We start from the raw sequence: 26,782 nt of genomic DNA, 5'->3' as shown, positions 1-26,782 counted from the left end.
TCTCCACTCTACTCTCAAGATCACATCTCACCACCTGTGCACTTGACCCGATCCCATCCCACTTCATACCAAACCTCACCACAGTCTTCATCCCAACCCTAACCCATCTCTTCAAACTATCACTAACAACTGGTGTTTTCCCCTCAAGCTTTAAACATGCCTCCATCACACCTATCCTCAAAAAGCCCTCTCTTGACCCATCCTCTGTATCTAGCTATCGCCCTATATCACTTCTGTCCTACGCCTCCAAGCTCCTGGAACAACACGTCTACCTTGAACTGTCCTCCCATCTCTCTTCTTGCTCCCTCTTCGACCGCTTACAATCTGGCTTCCGGTCACACCACTCCACTGAAACTGCCCTTACTAAGGTCACCATTGACCTCTTAACCGCCAAGAGCAAGCGACACTACTCTGTCCTCCTCCTCCTGGACCTGTCGGCTGCCTTTGACACACTGGACCATTCCCTATTATTACAGACTCTCTCATCCCTCGGCATCACAGACTTGGCCCTATCCTGGATCTCATCATACCTAACAGACTGGACATTCAGCGTCTCCCACTCACACACCACCTCCTCACCTCGCCCCCTATCTGTCGGAGTCCCACAAGGTTCAGTCCTTGGGCCCCTGCTGTTCTCTATTTACACCTTTGGCCTGGGACAGCTCATAGAATCTCATGGCTTTCAGTATCATCTCTACGCTGATGACACACAGATCTACATCTCTGGACCAGATATCACCTCCCTACTAACCAGAATCCCTCAATGTCTGTCCACTATTTCATCCTTCTTCTCCGCTAGATTTCTGAAACTCAACATGGACAAAACAGAATTCATCATCTTTCCCCCATCTCACGTGACCCCCCCCTACGAACCTTATCAATTACAGTAAATGACTGCCCACTCTCCCCAGTCCCACAAGCTCGCTGCCTCGGAGTAATCCTTGATGCTGATCTCTCCTTCAAACCACATATCCAAGCCCTTTCCACTTCCTGCCGACTTCAACTCAAAAATATTTCACGAATCCGTTCATTCCTCACCCAAGAATCTGCAAAAACCCTAGTCCATACCCTCATAATCTCTCGCCTTGACTACTGCAACCTCCTGCTCTGTGGCCTCCCCTCAAACACTCTCGCACCCCTCGAATCTATTCTAAACTCTGCTGCCCGACTAATCCACCTGTCCCCCCGCTATTCCCCAGCTTCTCCCCTCTGTAAATCCCTTCACTGGCTCCCTATTGCCCAGAGACTCCATTACAAAACCCTAACCATGACATACAAAGCCATCCACAACCTGTCTCCTCCATACATCTGTGACCTCGTCTCCAGGTACTTTCCCGCACGCAACCTCCAATCCTCACAAGATCTCCTTCTCTACTCCCCTCTTATCTTCTCTTCCCACAATCGCATACAAGATTTCTCTCGCGCATCACCCCTACTCTGAAACTCTCTACCACAACATATCAGACTCTCACCTACCATCGAAACCTTCAAAAAGAGCCTGAAGACCCACCTCTTCCGACAAGTCTATAACCTGCAGTAACCACCGATCGACCAAACCGCTGCATGACCAGCTCTACCCTCGCCTACTGTATCATCACCCATCCCTTTTAGATTGTGAGCCCTCGTGGGCAGGGTCCTCTCTCCTCCTGTACCAGTTATGACTTGTATTGTTTAAGATTATTGTACTTGTTTTTATTATGTATCCCCCTCCTTACATGTAAAGCGCCATGGAATAAATGGCGCTATAACAATAAATAATAATAATAATGCTAGGGTTAGGGCTAGGGTTAGGGCTAGGGCTAGAGTTAGGGCTGAGATTAGGGTTAGGGGTGTGTTGGGGTTATGTTGGAGTTAGAATTGCGGGGTTTCCACTGTTTGGGCACATCAGGTGCTCTCCAAACACAACATGGCGTCTGATCTCAATTCCAGCCAATTCTGCGTTGAAAAAGTCAAATGGTGCTCCTTCCCTTCCAAGCTCTGCCATGCGCCCAAACAGTGTTTTACCCCCACATATGGGGTATCAGCCTACTCAGGACAAATTCCAAAACAACTTTTGGGGTCCAATTTCTCCTGTTACCCTTAGGAATATAAAAAATTGGGGTCAAAAATATAATTTTTGTCGAAAAAAATATGATTTTTTTATTTTCACGCCCGGGCGTTATAAACTTTTGTGAAGCACTTGGGGGTTCAAAGTGCTCACCACACATCTAGATAAGTTCCGTGGGGGGTCTATTTTCCAAAATGGGGTCACTTGTGGGAAGTTTCAATAGTTTAGGCACATCAGAGGTTCTCCAAACGCACATGACACCCGCAGACCATTCCATCAAAGTCTGCATTCCAAAATGTCACTACTTCCCTTCCGAGCCCCGACGTGTCCCCATACAGTAGTTTTCTCCCACATATGAGGTATCAGCGTACTCAGGACAAATTGGACAACAACTTTTGGGGTCCAATTTCTCCTGGTAGCCTTGGAAAGATAAAAAAATTGGGGACTAAATGATCATGTTTGTGGAAAAAATGCGATTTTTTTATTTTCATGCCCGGGCATTATAAACTTCTGTGAAGCCCTTGGGGGTTCAAAGTGCTCACCACACATCTAGATAAGTTCCTTAGGGGGTCTAGTTTCAAAAATGGGGTCACTTGTGGGGGGTTTCCACTGTTTAGGTACATTAGGGGCTCTCCAAAAGCAACATGACACCCGCAGACCATTCCATCAAAGTCTGCATTCCAAAACATCACTACTTCCCTTCCAAGTCCTGACGTGTGCCCACACAGTAGTATTCTCCCACATATGGGGTATCAGCGTACTCAGAACAAATTGGACAACTTTTGGGGTCCAATTTCTCCTGGTGCCCTTGGGAAAATAAAAAAATTGGGGATTAAAAGATCATGTTTGTGGAAAAAATACGATTTTTTTATTTTCACGCCCAAACATTATAAACTTCTGTGAAGCACTGGGGGGTTCAAAGTGCTCGCCACACATCAAAATAAGTTCCTTGGGGGGTCTAGTTTCCAAAATGGTGTCATTTGTGGGGGGTTTCCACTGTTTTGGTACATCAGGGGCTTTCCAAACGCGACATGGTGTCCGATCTCAATTCCAGCCAAAAACGTCAAATGGCGCTGCTTCCCTTCCGAGCTCTGCCATGCGCCCAAATAGTCGTCTACACCCACATATGGGGTATCAGCGTACTCATGACAAATTGCACAATAACTTTTAGGGTCCTGTTACCCTTGGAAAATAAGAATTGAGGGTGAAAAGATCATTTTTTTGGAAAAAATATGATTTTTTTAATTGTACGGCTGTACGTTATAAACTTCTGTGAAGCCCATGTGGGTTCAAAGTTCTCACCACATATCTAGATAAGTTCCATGGGGGGTCTAGTTTCCAAAATGGGGTCAATTGTGGGGGGTTTCCACTGTTTAGGTACATCAGGGGCTCTCCAAACGTGACATAGCGTCCGATCTGAATTCCAGCCAATTTTGCATTGAAAGAGTCAAACGGCGCTCCTTCCCTTCTGAGCTCTGCCATGCGCCGAAACAGTGGTTTCCCCCCACATATCAGGTATCAGCGTATGGACAAATTGCACAATAACTTTTGCAGTCCAATTTCTCCTGTTACCCTTGGTAAAATAAAAAAAATTTAACCTGAAGTATTTTTTTTGTGAAAAAAGTTAAATGTTCATTTTTTTAAATATTCAAAAAATTCCTGTGAAGCACCTGAAGGGTTAATAAACTTCTTGAATGTGGTTTTGAGCACCTTAAGGGGTTCAGTTTTTAGAATGGTGTAACTTTTGAGTATTTTCTATCATATTTCCCCCTCAAAGTGGCTTCATATGTGATGTGGTCCGTAAAAATTAAATGGTGTGGCAAAAATGATCAACTTTTAACCCTTATAACTTCCTAACAAAAAAAATTTTTGTTCCAAAATTGTGCTGATGTAAAGTAAACATGTGGAAAATGTTACTTATTAAGTTTTTTTGTGTGCCGTATCTCTGTGATTTAAGGGCATAAAAATTCAAAGTTGGAAAATTGCGAAATTTTCAAAAATTTCGTCAAATTTCAATTTTTTTCACAAATAAACGCAAGTTATTTGAATGAAATGTTACCACTATCATGAAGTACAATATGTCACAAGAAAACAATGTCAGAATCAACGGGATCTATGGAAGCGTTTCAGAGTTATTACCTCATAAAGGGACAGTGGTCAGAATTGTAAAAATTGGAGTATAGCATGTGATGCTCCACCTATGGGGTGCCTGTGGGAAGGTATTTTCAGGCTGGGAAGGGACGAATATATAGGAACACTGAGGGGATCCCACGTCATTTTTTTCATTTATTTATCTGGTTAATACATGTACAGTAAAAAAACACACGGCTAGTAAAAACATATCGTCTCACATGAACGTTTTTTTAAGCGGACTCATGAAGGGGGACTTAGTTACATGTTTGGCACTGGTGACGCTTTCTTTCACTTTAAACAAGCTCTAGCAGATTTTCTTGCAGCTCTATGTCTGGCCCATAGATTTACACAACTCATTTACATACAAAGAAAAATGTAGATTTCGCTGGAATAAAATTTCTCATTGCAGATATCAAGATATCATTTTATACAGCTACCTATGACCTACATGCCCACTTAGATGGCTTAGGAGGGGTTTATCCTACTGACAGATTCCCTTTCAAGAGGTATATAATATCTTAATAGCTTTGTTAACTCACCATATTGTTTTGTATGAAAGTTTCTTGGCTAAAGGGTATATTACTATAATTGGTAAAGAACATTAGAAAACTCAGTAGGAAATCCATTGACTGTAAAGCCAAAAATGGCATAACAAGAGTTCCTCGATTCTAGAATATAAAAGAAGACCTAAATTATAAATTGAACAAAACATTACAATGATGTAGCCACGTGTGTTTTATTATTTCACTACTATTTACTATTGTAATATTTTGTAATCTTTATACCTAAAGATAAAGAATTCAAATTTATAAAATTCTTAAATGGGGTGTTTCATGATGAAAGTTCATTTTAATCAATAGATCTTAGAATAATAACAAGTTCTACAATTGGATTTGTTAAAAATGTTCCTGTGCTGAAATAATCAGAGGCTCACAGCTGCTGCTTTCTAAGGTAACACATTTACTTGTCTGAGGTAACCCATTTTCATGCCGGTTGTATCACAGAAGTGAGTGTTTCTGCCACGTCTTCATCCCTTTTAGCTCATCATACAGTAAATCAAGTCAGTGATATTGGAGCTCCAGAGACTGAGCTTTTATATCACTGACATAATTTATGATGAGCTCACAGGACTGGGGACAGGTCAGAAACACTCGCTTTTAAGATAAAACAGACAGGGAAATGTGTTAACTCAGAAAACAACTGTTGCAAGTCCCTGTTGTTTCATGTATATGCTCACTTATCATAAGAGACTTATGCTTTCTCCTTAGCTTATTATCATTCTAAGAACTATTATTTGTACTTCATTCATGGGACAACCCCTTTAAGCAATTTTTAATATATTTGTATACCATCGAAATTCCAAAACCAAGAAGGAAAAATCATGTATATGTGAAATCAGGGAATCAATACACGTTATTGATATGCAAATTATGGAAAAATAGAAAGAAACATTTTGAAAATTTCACAATTTATTCTCCACACAGTCTCTCATTATTCCCCATTCCCCACACAGTCCGTCATCAATCCCCCATTCCCCACACAGCCCTTCATCATCCCCCCATTCCCCACACAGCCTGTCATCACCCCCCTTTCCCCACACAGCCCCTCATCATTCCACCATTCCCCACACAGCCCTTCATCATCCCCCCATTCCCCACACAGCCTGTCATCACCCCCCTTTCCCCACACAGCCCCTCATCATTCCACCATTCCCCACACAGCCCGTCATCATCCCCCCATTCGCAACATATCCCCTCTTCATCCCCCCATTCCCCACATATCCGCTTGTCATAATCTTCCCTTTGCATGCCCACTCAAGTAACATCAACCCCTTTCCAAAATCCATCCTCAAAATACTCACTCTGAGTCCTGGGTCCTCATACCCATTTGTACAAGGGTCCATGGTGCAGCCCCTCAGTCCTATCCTCACACAGCTCCATGGTGTGCAGCCTGTCATTCCCTGCTTCTCTGTTCCAGCAGCCTAAGCAAAATGCAGTTTCCTGCTATGAGGGCCTCACTGGACAGAAGGAGGCCCCGCCCTTTCCGTTGACATCATCACCTCAAAAAATCACCTCCATTCTAGTCCCTGCCATCATAGCTTCAATTGTACTCGCATCTGTAAGATGCGAGTACAATTGATAACTGGGAGCCGGCGTGCTGCATCTTCTGTGTGTCGGCTGTCAATTTGACAGTCAACACAGAGAACAGCCGACTCCCAGTCCGGGGGGCAGCAGAATGCAGCTGCTGGGGGAGACACTGTGGACCACCGCATTAGGTGGCCTGACTGTGCCCCCCCTGCTGACTGTGCCTCGGACACATGCCCCAGCTGTCCGCCCCTAGATACGCCTCTCACTTTATAGCATTTTTTCTACACCAACCTAAAACTCTTTCAGTGTATACTATGTGTATATAAATAAATATATACACTCTATCTATCTATCTATCCATCTATCTATCTATCTATATTACAATATATACAGTGCCATTTTAAAAAATATATATATAGATATACAGTATACATAAATATATTGTATAATATATAGTCTGGAAAATAAATGAGTTATTAATGCAGTTTAACCTAAATAGGTTTCACTCTATGATTTGCAGTTATAATTCATTGGATTTGGATGAAAAAAAGACATTTGTGAACTGTGGTACAATGTACATTTGGAACTCATTCACATCACACACATGGCAAAAACAAAAAGTGTTCCTTATAGAACTAAGCAAGGAATGAAAATGTAAAATGACTAAAACCAGACAACAAATTTCAGCCTTGATATTACATTTATTCATTTAGAAAGCCCTATTAGTGAAATCACCTAAGTTGTAATATTTTCTATATTTTATACAGGTTGGAATAAATTGGTCTCAGTATGCATTGCAATATTTTTTATATTTTATATAGGTTGGAATAAATTGGTCTCAGTATGCATTGCAATATTTTCTATATTTTATATAGGTTGGAATAAATTGGTCTCAGTATGCATATGCATCATTTAAATATAAGAAATACATTACATAAGAGGAGCAGTGAAAACTTCCAACCTTCCTGACAAGTATATGTATATTTATATTACCGATACTTAAAAAGTTGTCATTGACCCAACACAGAATGCTGGGAGATTACATCTCAGAAGCCTGCAAAACTGAAAATGCAATTGAACCTCTGAGATCATAACCTTTTCATAAAATCTGCAACCGGATCAAGCATCTGAACTAGCTTTAACAGAAATCAGACAGACACCTGTTGTGAATTCTCTTACTTATGAGTCAGGGCTCCCTCTGGTGGTTACTGTGGGTAGTGGAGCTGGCCGGATTGACAGAGGTCTGCCACCTGATGATGATGATTGGAAATCTGGGGTTACTGATTGGGAGTATTTAAGTGAGCAGGCTTCCCTCAATTGTTGCTGGTGATTAGTTCTTCCTGTGCAAATTGAGGTCTGCTGTCTCCTGCCTGAACCTGCATTTTTCAGTTAAGTTGTCTATTTGCTAATCCTTTGCATCTGATCTGGTTTTGCCTCTTTTTGCTTTTCTGTGCGGGTTCAGCATGCTCCCTGCTGGGGCTGTGCTGGACCCCGCTCCATAAGTTACAGCTTGTGTCAGTGTGATCAGTCCCCTGATATATTAGTCTCTTTTGCTTTGCTGCCAGTTTACACCAGAATGCTGATATAGTGGGAGAGAGGTCATGAGACCTCAGTGTTTTTTGTACATCAGATATGTTGGATTTTTTAGGATTTTTGCGTAATTGCAGACAGTGTCTTTCCTTTCCTATCACATCTAGACAGTTTGGGCCCCATCATTTGCTCAGTCTATTTTCTGCCTGTGCTTGTCCCTCATCTGGTCTCACCGACAATATATGTTTGGGGGCTATCTATTTCTTTTGGGGTTCTACTCCGGGGCAGTTCAGATTTCACCTTTCTTGCTTTAGGCCTAATTAGTTCTCCGGCTGTGTCGAGGTGTCAAGGGCATCGCAGGTACGCTCCACGGCTACTGTTATTTGTGTTGTTAGGATTAGGGGTCTGCAATTCACTAATTGACCAACCTTTCTGGTTTCCTGGTGGCCTAGCCTATTCCTGCCATCCTCCTTGGTGACCTGTTCACAACAGAATCTCCAGCCATAATGTAGACTCTAGGGTACTCTAAAGAAAGAAAGAATTGTAAAAAAAAAAAAAAAAAAAAGTGTCTGAAATTTTTTAATATATTTTTTCCTCTTTTTCTCTGGGGCCGTAGGAGGATTTTTTCTCTAATGGAGACTCAGCAATTGTCCAATCATGTTGAGCAGTTTACTGCTGAAGTGTGGGGAATTTCTGCCCATCTTGCTCAATCATCTGCTGTAGAGCCAAAGATCCCTACTCCTGATGTGTTTTCTGGGGATCGGTCTAAATTTTTGAATTTTAAGAATAATTGTAAACTGTTTTTTGCTTTGAAACCTAACTCATCGGGGAGCTCTGTGCAGTAGGTTAAAATTGTTATCTCCCTGCTGCATGGCGATCCCCAGGATTGGGCTTTTTCTTTGACACCTGAAGATTCTATTCTGGCTAATGTGGATGCGCTTTTTCAAGCCCTGGGGTTGTTGTATGATGAACCTAATACTATTGATCAAGTTGAGAAAAGCTTATTGGCATTAGGATTGGCGTCAGGATTCTGCAGAGTTATATTGTAAAAAATTCCGAAAGTGGGCGGTCCTTACTAAATGGAATGATGATGCCCTAGCAGCTCTCTTTCGGAAGGGTCTGGCAGAAACCGTAAAAGATGTTATGGTGGGATTTCCTGTCCCCTCTGGTCTTGACGACTCAATGTCATTGGCCATTCAAATTGATCGACGTTTATGTGAACGTAAAGCTACATGAGAGGCGGTACCGCCTTTCGAACGAACTTCTGAACCCATGCAATGTGATAGGGTTTTGTCTAGGGTGCAACGTCAAGAGTTTAGAAGGCGTAATAAGTTGTGTTTTTTTTTGTGGGGTTGTCTCTCATACTATTTCAGTCTGCCCTAAATGAGAAAAGCGTTTTGCTCATGAATTTGCGGTGGGCAGTGTACAGCCTAAGTTCCTTTTGGCGGTTACCTTGATCAGCTCCTTGTCTACATTTTCCGCTAAGGCTTTTGTTGATTCAGATGCAGCTTTGAATCTGATGGATTTTGACTTTGCCAAACGTTGTGGTTTTCCCATGGTACCCCTGCGGACTCCTATCCCTTTAAGGGGTATTGATGCTACTCCTTTGGCAGAGAATAAACCCTAGTTTTGGACCCAGGTGATAATGCGGGTCGCCCCAGACCACCAAGAGAATTGTAAATTTTTGGTGTTGCACAATTTGCATGATATTATTGTACTGGGTTTTCCTTGGTTGCAAACCCATAATCCTGTCTTGGATTGGAAATCTGTGTCTGTGGTGAGATGGGGTTGTCAATGTGTTCTTAGTGACACTCCTGTTTTCTCCACCTCTCCCCAGTCTCATGATGTTCCTGACTATTTGGCTGATTTTTCTGTTGTATTTAGTGAGAGTAAGTCTGCATCTTTGCCTCCTCATAGGAGTTATGACTGTGCAATTGAGTTAATGCCGGTTGTAAATTTCCCAAGGGTCAGCTTTTCAATTTATTGGTACCTGAACAAGATGCTATGCGATCTTATATCAAGGAGTCATTGGAGAGGGGTCATATCAGACCATCCTCTTCACCTTTAGGTGCTGTTTTTTTGTGGCCAAGAAAGATGGCTCATTAAGGCCATGTATTGACTACCGTTCCCTTAACAAAATCACTGTTAAATATCAGTACCCGTTACCCCTGATTTCTGATTTATTTTCCAGAGTTAAAAGTGCTTGTTGGTTTAACAAACTTGACCTCAGTTGGGCGTATAATCTTATTCACATCAAGCATGGGGATGAATGGAAGACGGTGTTTAATACTCCAGAGGGACATTTTGGGTACCTGGTGATGCCTTTTGCGCTCACTAATGCCCCTTCCGTCTTCCAATCTTTTATGAACGATATTTTCCGGGACTTTGTGGATAAGTTTTTGATCATTTATCTGGATGATATTTTGATCTTTTCCAGTGATTGGGATTCTCATGTGGAACATGTCTGGACTGTGTTCTGGATTTTGAGGGAAAATACTCTGTATGTTAAGGGATCAAAATGTCTCTTTGGTGTACAGAGGATTTCGTTTTTGGGATTCATTTAGTCCCCGTCTGCTATTGAAATGGACCCGGCAAAGGTACAGGCCATTTATGATTGGGTTAAGCCCACTTCTCTGAAGGCTCTCCAGAAGTTTTTGGGTTTTGCTAACTTCTACCTTAAATTTATAAGTATTTTTTCTTGTATTGTTAAACCACTGACAGATTTGACCAAAAAGGGCGCTGATGTATTGAATTGGTCTCCAGAGGCAGTCTCGGCATTTCAGGAGCTTAAGCGGAGATTCACTTCTGCTCCGGTTCTATGGCAACCTGATGTTTCACTCCCATTTCAGGTGGAAATAGATGCTTCTGAGATTGGTGCAGGAGCCATTTTGTCCCAAAGAGATCTAGTAACCTCTAAGATGAATCCCTGTGCCTTCTTTTCTCGAAAATTCTCCCCATCTGAACGTAACTATGACGTGGGGAATTGGGAATTGTTGGCCATGAAGTGGGCATTTGAAGAGTGGAGACAATGGTTGGAGGGAGCTAGACATCAAGTTGTGGTCCTCACTGACCACAAGAATTTGATTTATCTTGAATCAGCCAAGCGCTTGAATCCAAGACAGGCTAGGTGGGCCTTGAATTTCACGCGTTTTATTTTTGTGTTCTCCTTTCTTCCCGGCACTAAGAATGTTAAGGCGGACGCCCTTTCTAGGAGTTTCTTTGCGGATTCTCTTGATGTGACCGAGCCTACTTCCATTCTAAGAATCATAGAAACATAGAGTTGGAAGGGACCTCCTGGGCCATCTGGTCCAACCCCCTGCTCAAAGCAGGATTCGCTAAATCATCCCAGTCAGATGTCCGTCCAGCCTCTGTTCGAAGACTTCCATTGAAGGAGAACTCACCACTTCTCGTGGCAGCCTGTTCCACTCATTGATCACTCTAACTGTCAAAAAGTTTTTTCTAATATCTAATCTGTGTCTCCTCCCATTCAGTTTCATCCCATTGCTTCTAGTCTTTCCTTGTGCAAATGAGAATAAAGTTGATCCTTCTACAATGTGACAGCCCTTTAGATATTTGTAGACAGCTATTAAGTCTCCTCTCAGTCTTCTCTTTTGCAAACTAAACATTCCCAAATCCTGCAACCTTTCCTCATAAGACAGGGTTTGCAGACCGGTCACCATTCTGGTCGCTTTTTTCTGAACTTGCTCCAGTTTGTTGATGTCTTTTTCAAAATGTGGTGCCCAAAACTGGACACAATATTCCAGAAGAGGTCTGACCAAAGAGGAGTAGAGGGAAATAATGACTTCACGTGATCTAGACTGTATGCTTCTGTTAATACATCCTAGAATTGCATTTGCCTTTTTTGCTGCTGCATCACACTGTTGACTCATATTCAGTCTGTGATCTATTAGTATACCCAAGTCTTTTTCACATGTGCTGTCACGTAGCCCTATTCCTCCCATTCTGTATATGCTTTTTTCATTTTTAATGCCCAGATGTAGTAATTTGCATTTCTCCCTGTTAAAAACCATTCTGTTAGTTGCTGCCCACTTCTCCAGTTTATTTATATCTTTTTGAATCCTCTCTCTCTTCTCTAGTATTAGCTATCCCTCCTAGCTTTGTGTCATCAGCAAATTTAATCAGTTTACCCTCAATTCCTTCATCTAAATCGTTGATAAAGATGTTGAACAATACAGGGCCCAGCTAAGATCCCTGTGGTACCCCACTTGAGACATTCCTCCAACTGGATGTGCAGCCATTTACGACCACTCTTTGGGTCCGATCACTAAGCCAGTTATGAATCCACCTAACAGTTGCCTTGTCCATTCCATACTTAGTCATTTTTGCAATAAGGATTGTATGAGAGACTTTGTCAAATGCTTTGCTGAAGTCAAGATATACTATATCTACAGCATTTCCTTGATCCACCCAATCAGTGATTCCGTCATAGAAGGAAATTAAGTTAGTCTGACATGACTTATTAGTTACAAACCCATGCTGACTCTGTATAATCACTTCATTCTTATCCAGGTACTGACATACATGTTGTTTAATAATTTGTTCAAAGATCTTTCCTGGTATAGAAGTCAGACTCACCGGCCTATAGTTGCCTGGGTCCACCTTCTTCCCCTTTCTGAAGATAGGAACAACATTTGCTCTTCTCCAGTCTTCTGGCACTTCTCCTGTTCTCCAAGAATTTTCAAAGATTATGGAGAGGGGTTCAAAAATTTCTTCTGCTATCTCCTTCAGTACTCTGGGGTGTAATTCATCTGGACCTGGAGACTTGAATTAATTTAGGTTAGCTAAGTGTTTCCTCACTATCTTTCTGTTTATAGATATCCTGGATTCTTCTATTCCCTTAATAGGACAGTGAAGAACAGTTGATGTTACATTTCCTTTCTGAGAGAAAACAGATGCAAAATAGGAATTTAAAAGTTCGGCCTTCTCAACATCCTGTCTTACCATTTCATCATTTTCATCCTGTAAAAATCCTATAGCATCTTTGACTTTTCTTTTACTTTTGACATATCCCCAAAATCCTTTATTATTTCTTTTGACATCTCTTGCAAGCCTCAATTCATTTTCAGCTTTAGTAATCTGATTTGTGCCCTGCAGCTTCTGCAGACAGCATTATATTCTTCTTTAGATATGCCTCCCTCTTTCCATTTTATAAACATTTTTTTCTTCCTTTTTAGCATGTGCTTAAGTTCTGTGTTCATCCATCCTGGTTTCCTTAAATGCTTCCTACTCTTCCCTCTTTTCGGAATTGTTAACAACTGTGCTTTGAGAATTTCATTTTTCAAGATTTCCCATCCTTCCTGGACATTTTTGTCTTTAAGGATATCCATCCATTGGATCCCTCCAATTCTCTTTCTGAATCCCTTAAAATCTGCCTTTCTGAAATCTAACCTTGACGTCTGAGTCTTCACAGGTCTTCCGCCTCTAGTTATCCAAAATTCTAAAATAGCATGGTTGCTACCTCCTAGGGTCCCAGCCACTTTTACCTCCACAACCATTTCCTCCCTGTTTATAAGGATTAGATCCAAGGTAGCAGTTCCCCTTGTTTTCTCCCCTACCTTTTGGAAGATAAAGTTGTCAGCAAGAGAGGATAAGAATTTCCTTGACCTGTTAGTTTTGCCTGAGAGAGATTCCCAACAAATGTCTGGATAGTTGAAATCTCCCATGACAACTATGTCATATTTTTTGGAGAACTTGGCCATTTGATGCATAAAGAGTTCATCCATATCTTCAGCTTGCCCAGGCGGCCTGTAGTAAATGCCTACAATGGTGTCCTTTCCATTGTTCTGTCCTTGTATTCTTACCCAAACAGTTTCCACAGAACTCCCAGTCTCTGAAGCTTCAATCTCTGTGCACATATACGCGTTTCTAACATACAATGCGACACCTCCTCGTTTATCAAGTCTGTTTCTTGCAAATAAGTTGTATCCTTCTAGTCTTGTATTCCAATCATGTGTATTGTCCCACCAAGTTTCAGTGATTCCAATGACATCATATTACTTTTCCTGTGTTAGTAGTTCCAATTCTCCTTGTTTGTTGCCCATGCTTTGTGCATTAGTATAGAAACATTTTAGTTTGTGATAGGTTTCTCTTTCTAAATGAGGGTGTAGTTCTTTCTGCCATCTCACCCGATTTGAGACTTGCCCTGGAGGAATTTCAGGAGGACAAACCTGAACGATGCCCTATGGGAAAATTGTATGTCCCTGACCAGTGGAGTAGAAGAGTAATGTCTGAAATTCATTGCTCTGCGCTAGCTGGTCATCCAGGTATTTTTGGTACCAGAGATTTGGTGAGTCGGTCTTTTTGGTGGCCTGCCTTATCTTGTGATGTCAGCAATTTTGTGCAGTTCTGTGGGACTTGTTCTCGGTCCAAGCACTGTTCTCGTTCTAGTGGTTTGTTGATGCCCCTGCCGGTGCCCAGGAGGCCATGGACCCATATCTCAATGGATTTTATTTCTGATCTCACTGTCTCTCAGAGAATGACTGTTATTTGGGTAATCTGTGATAGATTTTCTAATATGGTCCATCTTGTACCACTCCCAAAGTTGCCATCTTCTTCTGAGTTGGTGCCCTTGTTTTTACAGCAGGTGGTTCGTTTGCACCAGATTCCTGAGAACATTGTGTCGGACAAAGGAGTCCAATTTGTTTCCAGATTTTGGAGAGCTTTTTGTTCCAAACTGGAAATTCATTTATCTCTCTCCTATGCATTTCATCCTCAGACCAATGGGCAGACTGAGAGAACAAACCAGACATTGGAATCCTATCTGAGATGTTTCATATCTGCTGATCAAGATGACTGGGTCTCATTTTTGCCCTTGGCCGAATTCGCGCTAAACAATAGGGCTAGTTCTGTCACTTTGATGTCTCCTTTTTCCTGTAACTTTGGGTTTCATCCTCGATTTCCTTCAGGGCAGGTGGAAGCTTCAGCCTGCCCAAGTGTGGATTCTGTGGTAGAGAGAAAGCAGCAGATTTGGGACCAAGTAGTGGTAAAGTTGTCCCACTCTCAGGAAAAGGCCCCACGGTTTTCCAATCGGCATAGGACCATTGGTCCCCGGTTTAAAGTGGGTGATATGGTTTGGTTGTCTTCAAAAAATATTCCTATGAATGTTGTGTCTCCAAAATTCAAGCCAAGGTTCATTGGACCTTATAAGATTTTGGAAATCCTTAACCCCATTTCCTTCCGTTTGGCTCTTCCAGTTACGTTTAAGATTCATAACGTTTTTCACATATCTTTGTTGAAAAGGTTTGTGGAGCCAGTAGTTCCCATGGCGGCCCCCCTGACCCTGTTTTGGTTAAGGGTAATTTGAAGTATGAGGTAGAGAAGATATTGGATTCTTGTCTGGCTAGACGGAGACTCCAATACTTGGTCAAGTGGAAAGGAAAGGTTATGGCCAGGAGGATAATTCTTGGGTCTCTGCTTCTGACATTCATGCCGAGAGATTGGTTCGTGCTTTTCACCGGGCCCATCCTGATTGGCCTGGTGGCATGGATGAGGGTTCAGTGACCCCTCCTCAAGTGGGATACTGTTGTGAATTCTCTTACTTCTGAATCGGGGCTCCCTTTGGCGGTTACTGTGGGTAGTGGAGCTGGCCGGATTGACAGAGGTCTGCCATCTGACGATGATGATTGGAAATCTGGGGTTACTGATTGGGAGTATTTAAGTGAGCAGGCTTCCCTCAATTGTTGCGGGTGATTAGTTCTTCCTGTGCAACTTGAGGTCTGCTGTCTCCTGCCTGATCCTGCATTTTTCAGCTAAGTTGTCTATTTGCTAATCCTTTGCATCTGATCTGGTTTTGCCTCTTTCTGCTTTGCTGTGCGGGTTCAGCGTGCTCCCTGCTGGGGCTGTGCTGGACCTCGCTCCATATGTTACAGCTTGTGTCAGTTTGTTCAGTCCCCTGTTATATTAGTCTCTTTTGCTTTGCTGCCAGAATGCTGATATAGTGGGGGAGAGGTCGTGAGACCTCAGTGTTTTTTTTGTACATCAGATGTGTTGGATTTTTTAGGGTTTTTGCGTAATTGCAGACAGTGTCTTTCCTTTCCTATCCTATCTAGACAGTTTGGGCCCCATCACTTGCTCAGTCTATTTTCTGCTTGTGTTTGTCGCTCATCTGGTCTCACCGACAATATATGCTTGGGGGCTATCTATTTCTTTGAGGTTCTACTCCGGGGAAGTTTAGATTTCACCTTTCTTGCTTTAGGCCTAATTAGTTCTCCGGCTGTGTCGAGGCGTCTAGGGCATCATAGGTACTCTCCACGGCTACTGTTAGTTGTGTTGTTAGGATTAGGGGTCTGCAATTCACTAATTGACCAACCTTTCTGATTTCCTGGTGGCCTAGCCTATTCTTGCCATCCTCCTTGGTGACCTGTTCATAACAGACACCATTATAAGTCAAAGAGGTTTGGCTCATGCCGACAAAGTTTATCATGTAATAAATCTATTGCTGCCATTAGCTGAGCTATTCTATTCTGAATAAAGCACAGAATAATAACAATCTGAACCATGGTGTAAAAACAGCCAAAAGAAGTTTTATAATTAATTAAAATTGTGTATCGATAATTTAAATGCCGTAAGACTTATTAAAGTTTTGTCTCAAGCTGAGTAGTCGATTTAAGCTAATGTGATGAGCAGTCACTAGAATTGTCTGAAAGAATAGATGGATGAGCAAATCAATTCAAGTGTCATCCCTTTAACTTGATCCTCCTAAATACTTTCATCACTCATCTAATTGTCATGCAGTAGCATATGCACCTTATGCATTTCATGCATTGCAGTTTACTTTGTATAAGCGATACATGCATTCCACATGATTTTGTTTGCATATATGCTCCATTCCTATATATTGCATTATGATTAATTATTACAACATTGTTATTCTCTCAATTTTTTTTTATTTTTTTGTGTCTATGGCTATGTTATTAATTATCCTGTCCTCAGTTTAATCATGTTTTTAATACTTAAGTTATGCTAGCGAATTCCATTCTTTATGTAGGTTATAATCCTCAGCTGTGCTATCCATGCAGGAGAAAGCATAATCATGCTCTGAAGACCCTCATGAAGTGGAGTTTGTTAACAGAAATGAGTATTGGTCAAATAGTGGGTCACAGTCACTACATTTAAAACTATCAATGGTCACCCCATCCATGTAGATACAAGTTGTCCATGTTGAGATATCTATCTCTATAAGAAAGCATACAGGACAGCTTTGGGTGGGCCTGCAGCACTTAGAGGAAGCAGTCTGCTGCTGTGAAATGTAGCTTTAACAGACTAGAATCAGACCAATCATTCAGCAACAGCAATAACAAAGTAATGAGATAGAAACTTTATGTTAGACTTGAACTGTGCATTTCCAATACTTTTTCACATACTGACGATTGCAAAATAAATGCAGTCATTGTGTTTTTCAAAAGCTAAAAAAATACTTTTTTAATCTTTGAACCTCATTCTAAAATGTCTTTAATTCAAATATTTTCTGCATTTTTTAGATTGGTGTTATAACCAATGATAAGAACGCCTCAGAGAAAGTAGTACCCATGGCCCCTCGCGTGTCTATGTGCTGACTTGCTTTCATTTCTATGTTAAAGATTTCTAACATGGCTCAGACTAAGCATGTCACTTACAATTATCACACCAGTCAGTAATGAGAGGCTGATCAGAAGCAGGGCTAGAAGAAGAAGGTAACTTGAAACTGTATCTGTTGAAAAATAGGAAAAAAAGTCATATTTCATTCTACTGATCTATCTTTAGAAATACCTAGTCCATTTGTCATACTTATAGTCGTCAACATAATTGTGTTAGTAAGATGGAGTTAATTAAAAATGTAAAGAAATTGAATAATAGTTTAATACAATTTAAAAGGAAATGAGTGAGTGAATGTGGCTAAACATACTTTGATTTTTTCTTGTATTTGCTCGTTATTTATTTTCAAACCAAATATTATAGATTTGGTAAAATCAGTTATTTCCATAGAATTTGCAGTAAGTATAGTTATTAGTATTAAGCACGTAAGGGAATAACGGATGAGTTATGGCTTGTAATGTGCATTCCAGTAATCATAATATGTATGCCAATTCATTCCCCAATTACAGCTCTTCAATTATGGTGTTCATGTACTCTTCCCACTGTCTTCACTGCCTTTCATTTACTGTCTTTCTCATTTAAATTCTTTTAACAGTAGAACCGTAAAAACTGAAAATACTGCAATAATTGAAAGATTGTCCAAAAATATCTGTGGCCATCATCGTTCTCTCTGTCTCTCATTCTTTATTTAAAGGGATTGTCCAGGACTTTAACATTGATAGCCTATCCTTAGCATAGGTCATCAATGTCTGATCTGTTGGGATGCGACAGCCGCCACACCTGTCAATCAGCTGTTCTCAGTGTCAGCGTCAGCAGGAACTGCTCAGAGTAGTGGCTGTGGCCAGATACTTAACATCACCCCGCTACTGATTTGAATATGGGGCGGCTATGCAGTTTGCACAGCTGGGCTGTGCAGCTCTAGAAATGGGAGAATTCTGGTCAAAAGTGTGAAAAGTCAATACATCATGATTCATAACAATGTATCGTGCGCTGTGACCTTGTGCCCACATGTGCAGAAGCTTGGGATTTCAGCACAAGCGGCATCAGTCTAAAAACAAGTCAAGGACCAAACAGTTGACAGTGAGCATCAGAGAAAGCGAAAAAGTGAACAGTGAAGTGCCCATAAGCATTTATTTATGGTTTTACATCTTTCCTTTAAAAAGCTCTGGGATTTGTTGGAGAATGACTTTTCTGATAATTGCATTTCCCAGAAAAGTCCATGAGAACAGACAAATTTGAATTTTGACTGATCCACTGATCCTAAGTGGTGAGATTGTAGTACATGTTTTGGATCCCGGTAGAGACTGAGTTAAAGTGGCATCTTTTTTTTGTTGAAATCCATTAAATTACTTTATAAATTATTAAGCGATGACTCCTGAAAACCTTATTTTATTATTAAATGGGCCGAAGAACTTAATACAACAGTTAATGAATCATACATCTTAAAATGATCAATAATCTATTGATCAGTATCTCAATCAAAAGACAGAGGCATGAATGCTATCCTTCAACAAGACGTTGGTGCGTTATCTCTATGTCTAAATACCCTTGTTATAGTAGTCAATATGGGTAGCGGTCAAAAGGGAGCGCCAAGAGGGCGGTGAATGAAGATGATTAGAAATAAGTGATCCACTGCAGCTCTATCCATAGGCCTCCAATGGAGGATAGTATGCTAGGACAATGTGAGTAAACAGTCACAGGAGCGCTAGGAACACAAGGACAAAGTAATAGTTTCTTTAGCCCACAATGCATTGTAGGCTAAAGAAACTATTACTTTGTCCTTGTGTTCCTAGCGCTCATGTGACCGTTTACTCACATCATCCTAAACACCCTTGTTAGGCACAGTGCCCTCCCATCGTAGAAGGAACATTTTCACTACCAGCCTCTCTAACAATGAGGTTATATCATATTTAATATATTAATTCTGGAGCTGCCTAAGTAGATTACAAACATATCTTTGGTGACCTTGATTGCTATAGCTACCCTTATGATATATAGTGAGTAATCATACATTATGGAATATGAGGCTGATGAATCTACACATTGTGTAATGAGCCCGATTCTCTTCTTACATTGTTTTTATCTCTATTTTTACTGGGTTTTATTGTTTTAATGCAGTATAGAACATTTTGTATGAAAAGCAGTATAATCACTCAACGACTGAATTCACGAGTTTGGGTAAAAGCTTGCAATTCCCCACTTCTTGGCCTGCATATGCGCTATTTATTATGTGCTGTTTCATTGTTTGTCTTTAATAGGGATGTGGTAATTGTAACACCAACTGTCTATGCATGTTACATAATTATCGCTGTAAACAGTTATTACAATAATGATAATCTGGCAAGAAAGATTGTGTCTGGAATGGAAAGTATTCTCTACATATGACAAGTTTTCATTGATTTTAGAAAATAAAGATGTGTGTTATTGATTTATAGAAGGGATTCTGTGTTCAGTAATGATAAAAACATTTTGTTTTATGTCATAAAAAATTAGTCTTGATTTTGTTTATTTAGTCGTATTCATTCTGTAATTGTTTTTCAATTAAGTTTCTAGAAATTGCTTTAAACTGCCATCAAAAACAAATGGGTATTTTGTAGCTACATCTATTCATCATGGGCAAGAGGAATAGTGGAATTTCAGGCATTGTAAGTTGAAAAAATGCTTGTATACATGGAAAGATTGATCTTATAAAATGATTATTTTATGAGTTCAAAGCAAGTTGAATCCATAAAATGTCTAAAAATTTATAGTTCATGACTATCTATAGATCTATCTATCTACAGTATCTATCTACCATGTATTATCTATCTATCTATCTATCTACCTATCTATCTAACTATCTCATATCTATATCTCTAGAAAAACAAACAGCACTTCTAATGATGTGAAAAAGTGAAGGACTCGCAATTGGCCCATGCATCAACATTTCAGTTTCATAATTAAACCGATCTATCTTTTCTATTTATCACATATTTACAGTATAAAGATAAATGGTTAAGAGTTGTGTCCAATACTTTTGTCTATATTGTGTGTATATATATATATATATATATATATATATATACGATAGAGACAAAAGTATTGGACAAAACTCTTAACCATTTATTTCTATTTTTTCATTCAGTCCCATGATCACAAGTGTATAAAATCCAGCTCCTGTCTATTATGAACTCAGATGGGTAACGGTAGAAGGAAAGAACTTACAAATAGAGTTAACTTGTCCCTGAACAGACTTAATCACAACACTAAAAAACACCTCCTCAGGCCTGTCTCCTTAGAAGGCCGACGAGGGTTTTCTCATTCCTCCTGAGGGACCAAATGGGAGTCGACAACACAAGTCCTACAAAGAGAAGGGAGAGTGTGCAGGGAGACATGAGAACCCAGGATAAAAATCTAAACATGTTCACACAGGGTAGACAGAGGAAATACAAAGAACAAAAAAATAAATGGATAAATGAAAAACCTCCCAGACCCTCTAACATAAAAGAAACAGAAGGGTGCTGGGAAGAAGAACTCACAGTGCGACCTCAGGAACAGCAACTTGGGAACATCATGCAAGATAATCTCTAGTTAAAGGGAACCTGTTACCCTCCCCAGGCGTTTTTAACTAAAAGAGCCACCTTGTGCAGCACTAATGCTGCATTCTGTCAAGGTGGCTCTTCTATTTGTTGTCCTTTCCACCCCTGAAATTATCGTTTTTATAATTTGTCCGTCATACCTGTAGTTTGTCCGGGGGGCAGGTCTTTCCCCCCGGACACAGACGCTTCACATCCATCAGTCATTTCCTCCTTTCTTGTGGGCAATGCCTCCTCAGCGTTCATTTATTTTCCTGGCACCTGCGCTGTAATCTTTTTTCTTGGGCATGCGCAGTTAGCGCTGCCCGTCCACTGACATCACATGATGTCTTCCTTATACCAAGATCCCGCCCTGCAGTCTCTTCTGATTTAGTCACACTGCGGTGCTGGGAATCTTGGGCATGCGCAGTAGTTCTCTGCGGCTCTTCCTCAAATCTCACAGCAATTAGTGATGAGCTGACGATTCCTATGATGCTGCACAGTAGGAAAGAGGCGGAGGGATTTGAGGGAGAGCCACAGAGAACTACTGCGCACGCCCAAGATTCCCAGACCTGCAGTGTGAATAAATCAGAAGAGACTGCGGGGCGGGATCTCAGGCCGCGCGTCCACACAAGCGCTATAATGAAGGCACATTATGTGTTACCATGATGTATTATATTATGTTGTATGCCATATTATGCCTTTGTATTGCTGTATAGATTAGGGAGTTTGTGTATCCTTTGGGAACATTAGAGGAGGGCACTTGTAGTATATAGTATTCATAGATGGGGTAGTGTAGTTTTGCAAAGGGCAACTAGATGGGGGTACGCTAGTGGGCCTTTTTAGGTACAGTTGATAGATAGTTCATATACGGGTTAACTGTAGGAGGAGCTGTTGTGGATTAAGTTAGTGTAGGTTATAGGAATAGTTCAGAGGGGCGAGCCCACCCGACAAGTCCACAAGGACTCTAGGCCCAGGACTCCACAGCAGGTGTGTAACATTGTGGCAAAGCAGAAAAGCACGGGCACAGGCAGTCGGGTGCTGTATAAGAGCGGAGCACCAGTGGAAATTACAGTTTGAGACAGCAGCGGAGACAGAAAGGAAAGAGTGGTCTAAGAGTCATGCAGGGCGCAGAGGATTCACTATGTGGAAGATCTTAAATAGGGCTGAGACCTGCAAGTCTGAGGCGAAGCAGATGAACGAGTTCCCCTATGGATTGAGGTCTCACTGGAGTGATGCTGTGGTACTGCCTGGGGCCGTACTACCCTGGACTGTGCATGAGGATGTAGAAACTAAGCAAGGAAAAGTGCAGGAGGAAGGCTGTGTGAACTGTAATGTAACTGATGTGTCCGAGACCGTTGAAGAAGAAAGTAAACTCGTTGGTTTGGCATCAGAACCGGTATCTGTGTCTATTATTTCAACCCATAGCACTGGAGTTAAGAGTGCAGGAGCTGTGCAACACCACTGTGGAATCCCTGATGATGGACCAGCATCTCGAACAGGTACGCTGGTAGAAGCTGCTGTTTTTTTTGTGGGAGGAGGTCAGGACACCAGAGCCCCGGTGTCCTCGGCTAAGACTACCATCCTGTCCCCTTCTTACAATTACATAAAAAGAAAAGCGAGTGCAGCAGCAGAGAGCTTGGCGCCAACCCGAAACAGTGCGTGATCAGTTGAGCAGCGCGCTTTGTCCCCCAGTACTGGCACTGCGACAGGCCGCATTGGTTGGGCCCCGCCGTCTGCAGAGGGATCGCTGCGCTGAGAGGTGCCATGCACTCAGTGACTGCTGGAGATAGAGGTGCCTTGCGCTCCGTGACTGTGCTTACTGCGCACGTGCAGAGGAGGGGAAGCCAAGTACCGGATGGACTTCTGCAGCTTTCCCTGCCACTTGCTCCACAACCATTCCTGTTGGACTCCAAAGGTGCTGTGGCCTTGTTTGCTCTGACCGCATGTGTTTATGGACTAGGGGCTCAGTGGAAGGTACTGGAGACCGACCGCTGCCGCCAGAAGATGGACCACCGTGTAAAGAATCTCCCATCTGAGGACATCACCCCCTGGACTCTGCCAGAGTTATAAGCCCTGCGGGATCATCTCCTACAGAGAATCATACAGGACACGATAAGTTCTTTCTTTGGACTACCCTTGTTTTACAGTTATTATTCCTACCATTCACCCTTTAACCGTTTACCTCCCTGCGAGGAGTGAAAACTCTGTTCTATTAAATTGTTACCTTTCGTTAAACCTTGCTCTGCCTCCTGCCTGACACTTCATCCCGCAACATGCTTACATAATGATCAGAGGAGCTTACATAGACTATAATGGGAATGGACCTAGTACTGAAAGTGATATCTGTGAATTTCAGACATAAAGGCACTAACAGTCTTTTAAGTGCTAGATAACAAGAACAATATATCATATATACTCGAGTATAAGCAAATTTTTCCGAACTTTATTTGTGCTGAAACCGCCCTCCTCGGCTTAGACTTGAGTAAAGGCCCCGTCACACTAAGCGACTTACCAGCGATCCCGACACCGATATCAAGGTGTCAGGATCGCTAGTAAGTCGCTATGTGATCGCTGGTGAGCTGTCACACAGACAGCTTCACCAGTGATCAGCACAGCGATGCCGAGCGCGCGGCATCGCTGGCCATCGCTGTAAAAAATAGAATCAAAATAAAAAATATAGTTATTCTCACCTTCCGACGTCGCGTTCAGCCATCCTGCCCCTCTCCACGCTCCGGTCCCAGTGATCCTTTGCACGAATGACCGCGAGATGTCACGGTCTCGAGGGATAACAAAGTCTCGCGGTCATTCGTGCAAAGGATCACTGGGACCGGAGGGTGGAGAGAGGCGGGATGGCTGAACGGGACGTCGGAAGGTGAGAATAACTATATTTTTTATTTCTTTTATTATTTTTTACACCTGATCGCTGGTCTCCCGCCTGTCACACACAGCGATGCGTGCTGGCCAGCGGGAGACCAGCGACCAAAGAAATGTCCAGAGGTTTCTTCCAGCGATCAGCTATACCAGCAGGGGGGCCGCTCGCTGATCGCTGTCACACACAGCGATCTCGCTGGTGAGATCGCTGTTACGTCACAAAAGTTGTGACTCAGCAGCGATCTCGCTACCGAGATCGCTTAGTGAGACGGGGCCTTAAGGGTCTCAGAAGATGAAGGGAGAGTGGCAGCAGCAGAGCAGCGGGTCACAGGAGGCAGGAGCCGTCTGCTGCAGAAAAATGGGCCCTCTCCTATAGGCGTGGAGAGAGGTGAATATTCATTTCTCTTAAGAAGAGGCACATGTGACAGCCCGGTGGCTGACACTCTGCACACTACTTAACACTCACTGCCCTCCATGCACATGGTTCCAGCGTGGGAAGTGATGAGTATTCCGGCAGCTGTACACTGCTTGTGAGCAGCGCATGATGTCCCTGCTCACAAAGCAACTGCTGGCAACGGAAGAAGACGCTCGAGAGCACAGGAAGGTACTGTAAGTATGTTTTTTTAATGTTTTTTTGATGAAGGCCTATCATACCAGTATAAGTATGGGGTCATGCATACACCGATAGGGATGGAGCCATGCATACATGGATAGGGATGCTGCCATGCATACAAGGATAGGGATGGAGCCATGCATTAAAGGATAGGGATGGGGCCATGCATTCAAGGATAGGGATGGGGCCATATATACAACAGGGATGGGACCATGTATACAAGGATAGGGATGGGGCCAATCATACCAGGATAGGGATGGGGCCCATGCATACAAGGATCGGGATGGGGCCCATGTATACAAGGATAGGGATGGAGCCATGCATACAAGGATAAGGATGGAACAGTGCATGCAAGGATAGGGATGGAGCCATGCATACAAGGATAGGGATGGGGCCATGCATACAAGGATAGGGATGGAGCCATGCATACAAGGATAGGGATGGAGCCATGCATACAAGGATAGGGATGGAGCCATGCATACCAGGATAGGGATGGGGTCCAATCATGCTAGGATAGGGATGAGGAGTCATGCAGACAAGGATAGAGTTTAGGAGCCATGCATACCAGGATAAGAATGAGAATACATGCATACCAAGATGGGGATGAGGGGACAATGCATACCAGGCTTATACTCAAGTCAATAAGTTTTCCCAATTTTTTGTGGTAAAATTAGGTGCCTCGGCTTATACTCGGGTCTGCTTATACTCGAGTATATACAGTATATAATAAAATATTGAATAGATAGAATATTAAAGTTGGAAGTTAACTCAAGGGTCACCGCATCCAACCCCTTGCTCAATGCAGTATGTTGTATTTAGTCACTTCTCTGTGTCATGATATACTGTTTTGACCCTGTTATCGCCATATAGTGCTTACCTGTATAAATACACTGCTCAAAAAAATAAAGGGAACAATTAAATAACACATCCTAGATCTGAATGAATGAAATATTCTGATTGAAAACTTTGTTCTGTACAAAGTTGAATGTGCTGAAAACAAAATAACACAAAAATCATCAATGGAAATCAAATTTATTAACCAATGGAGGCCTGATTTGGAGTCACACACAAAATTAAAGTGGAATGTAATGTCCTTAAAACAAGTCAAAATGAGGCTCAGTATTGTGTGTGGCCTCCACGTGCCTGTATGACCTCCCTACTGTACAATGCCTGGGCATGCTCCTGATAAGTCGACGGATGGTCTCCTGAGGGATCTCCTCCCAGACCTGGACTAAAGCATCTGCCAACTCCTGGACAGTCTGTGGTGCAACATGATGGTGGATGGAGCGAGACATGATGTCCCAGATGTGCTCATTCGGATTCAGGTCTCGGGAACGGGTGGGCCAGTCCATAGCTTCAATGCCTTCATCTTGCAGGAACTGCTGACACACTCCAGCCACATGAGGTCTGGCATTGTCTTGCATTAGGAGGAACCCAGGGCCAACAGCACCAGCATATAGTCTCACAAGGTGTCTGAGGATCTCATCTCGGTACCTAATGGCAGTCAGGCTAACTCTGACGAGCACATGGAGGGCTGTGCGGCCCTCCAAAGAAATGCCACCCCACACCATTACTGACCCACTGCCAAACCGGTCATGCTGAAGGATGTTGCAGGCAGCAGATCGCTCTCCACGGCATCTCCAGACTATGTCACGTCTGTCACATGTGCTCAGTGTGAACCTGCTTTCATCTGTGAATAGCACAGGGCACCAGTGGCGAATTTTCCAATCCTGTGTTCTGTGGCAAATGCCAAGCGTCCTGTTGGACTGTGAGCACAACCCCCATCTGTGGACATTGGGTCCTCAGACCATCCTCATGGAGTTAGTTTCTAACTGTGCAGACACATGCACATTTGTGGCCTGCTGGAGGTCATTTTGCAGGGCTCTTGCAGTGCTCCTCCTGTTCCTCCTTGCACAAAGGCGGAGGTAGGGGTAATTGTCTACTCCATTTGCACAACAGCATGTGAAATTGATTGTCAATCAGTGTTGCTTCCTAAGTGGACAGTTTGATTTCACAGAAGTTTGATTTACTTGGAGTTATATTCTGTTGTTTAAGTGTTCCCTTTATTTTTTGAGTAGTGTATATATACTTGTAAATAGATTTTCCTTTTTGTGTCAGTTAAATAAATAGTGTTGGTTAAGTACCACTATCTCCTCAGTGTCTTTTGCATCCAGAAAGCTGCTTACAATAGCGTAGGCGCGCTATACTAATAGCTTGTGCGCCATGGCTGTTACTTTGAGGATTGCTATATGACTATATGTCAATCTAGTTTATTGTGATCTCATATGTATATTATATGAATATTACATAGAAAAGTCAAACAGTTTGCTAAACATTCTTACATACACTG

General features: G+C 42.2%; 1 protein-coding gene across 1 annotated transcript in view; it reads right to left on the bottom strand.

Annotated features, from left to right (window-relative positions):
* The window catches only part of LAPTM5 (lysosomal protein transmembrane 5), a 170,292-nt gene that overhangs the window by 99,052 nt on the left and 44,458 nt on the right, over window positions 1-26,782 (bottom strand). The window contains exons 3-4 of the mRNA XM_073563328.1: window positions 17,433-17,506; window positions 4,720-4,848 (exon numbers count right to left, since the gene is read on the bottom strand). Of these exons, the coding sequence (XP_073419429.1) occupies window positions 4,720-4,848; window positions 17,433-17,506 (203 nt within the window). The remainder of the gene's footprint in view (window positions 1-4,719; window positions 4,849-17,432; window positions 17,507-26,782) is intronic.

This window comes from Dendrobates tinctorius, unplaced genomic scaffold, assembly GCF_039654945.1.
Source record: "Dendrobates tinctorius isolate UK_male_01 unplaced genomic scaffold, ASM3965494v1 ptg000015l, whole genome shotgun sequence".
In the NCBI taxonomy this organism is placed as follows: domain Eukaryota; kingdom Metazoa; phylum Chordata; class Amphibia; order Anura; family Dendrobatidae; genus Dendrobates; species Dendrobates tinctorius.
This window is presented reverse-complemented; position numbering and strand designations above follow the sequence as displayed.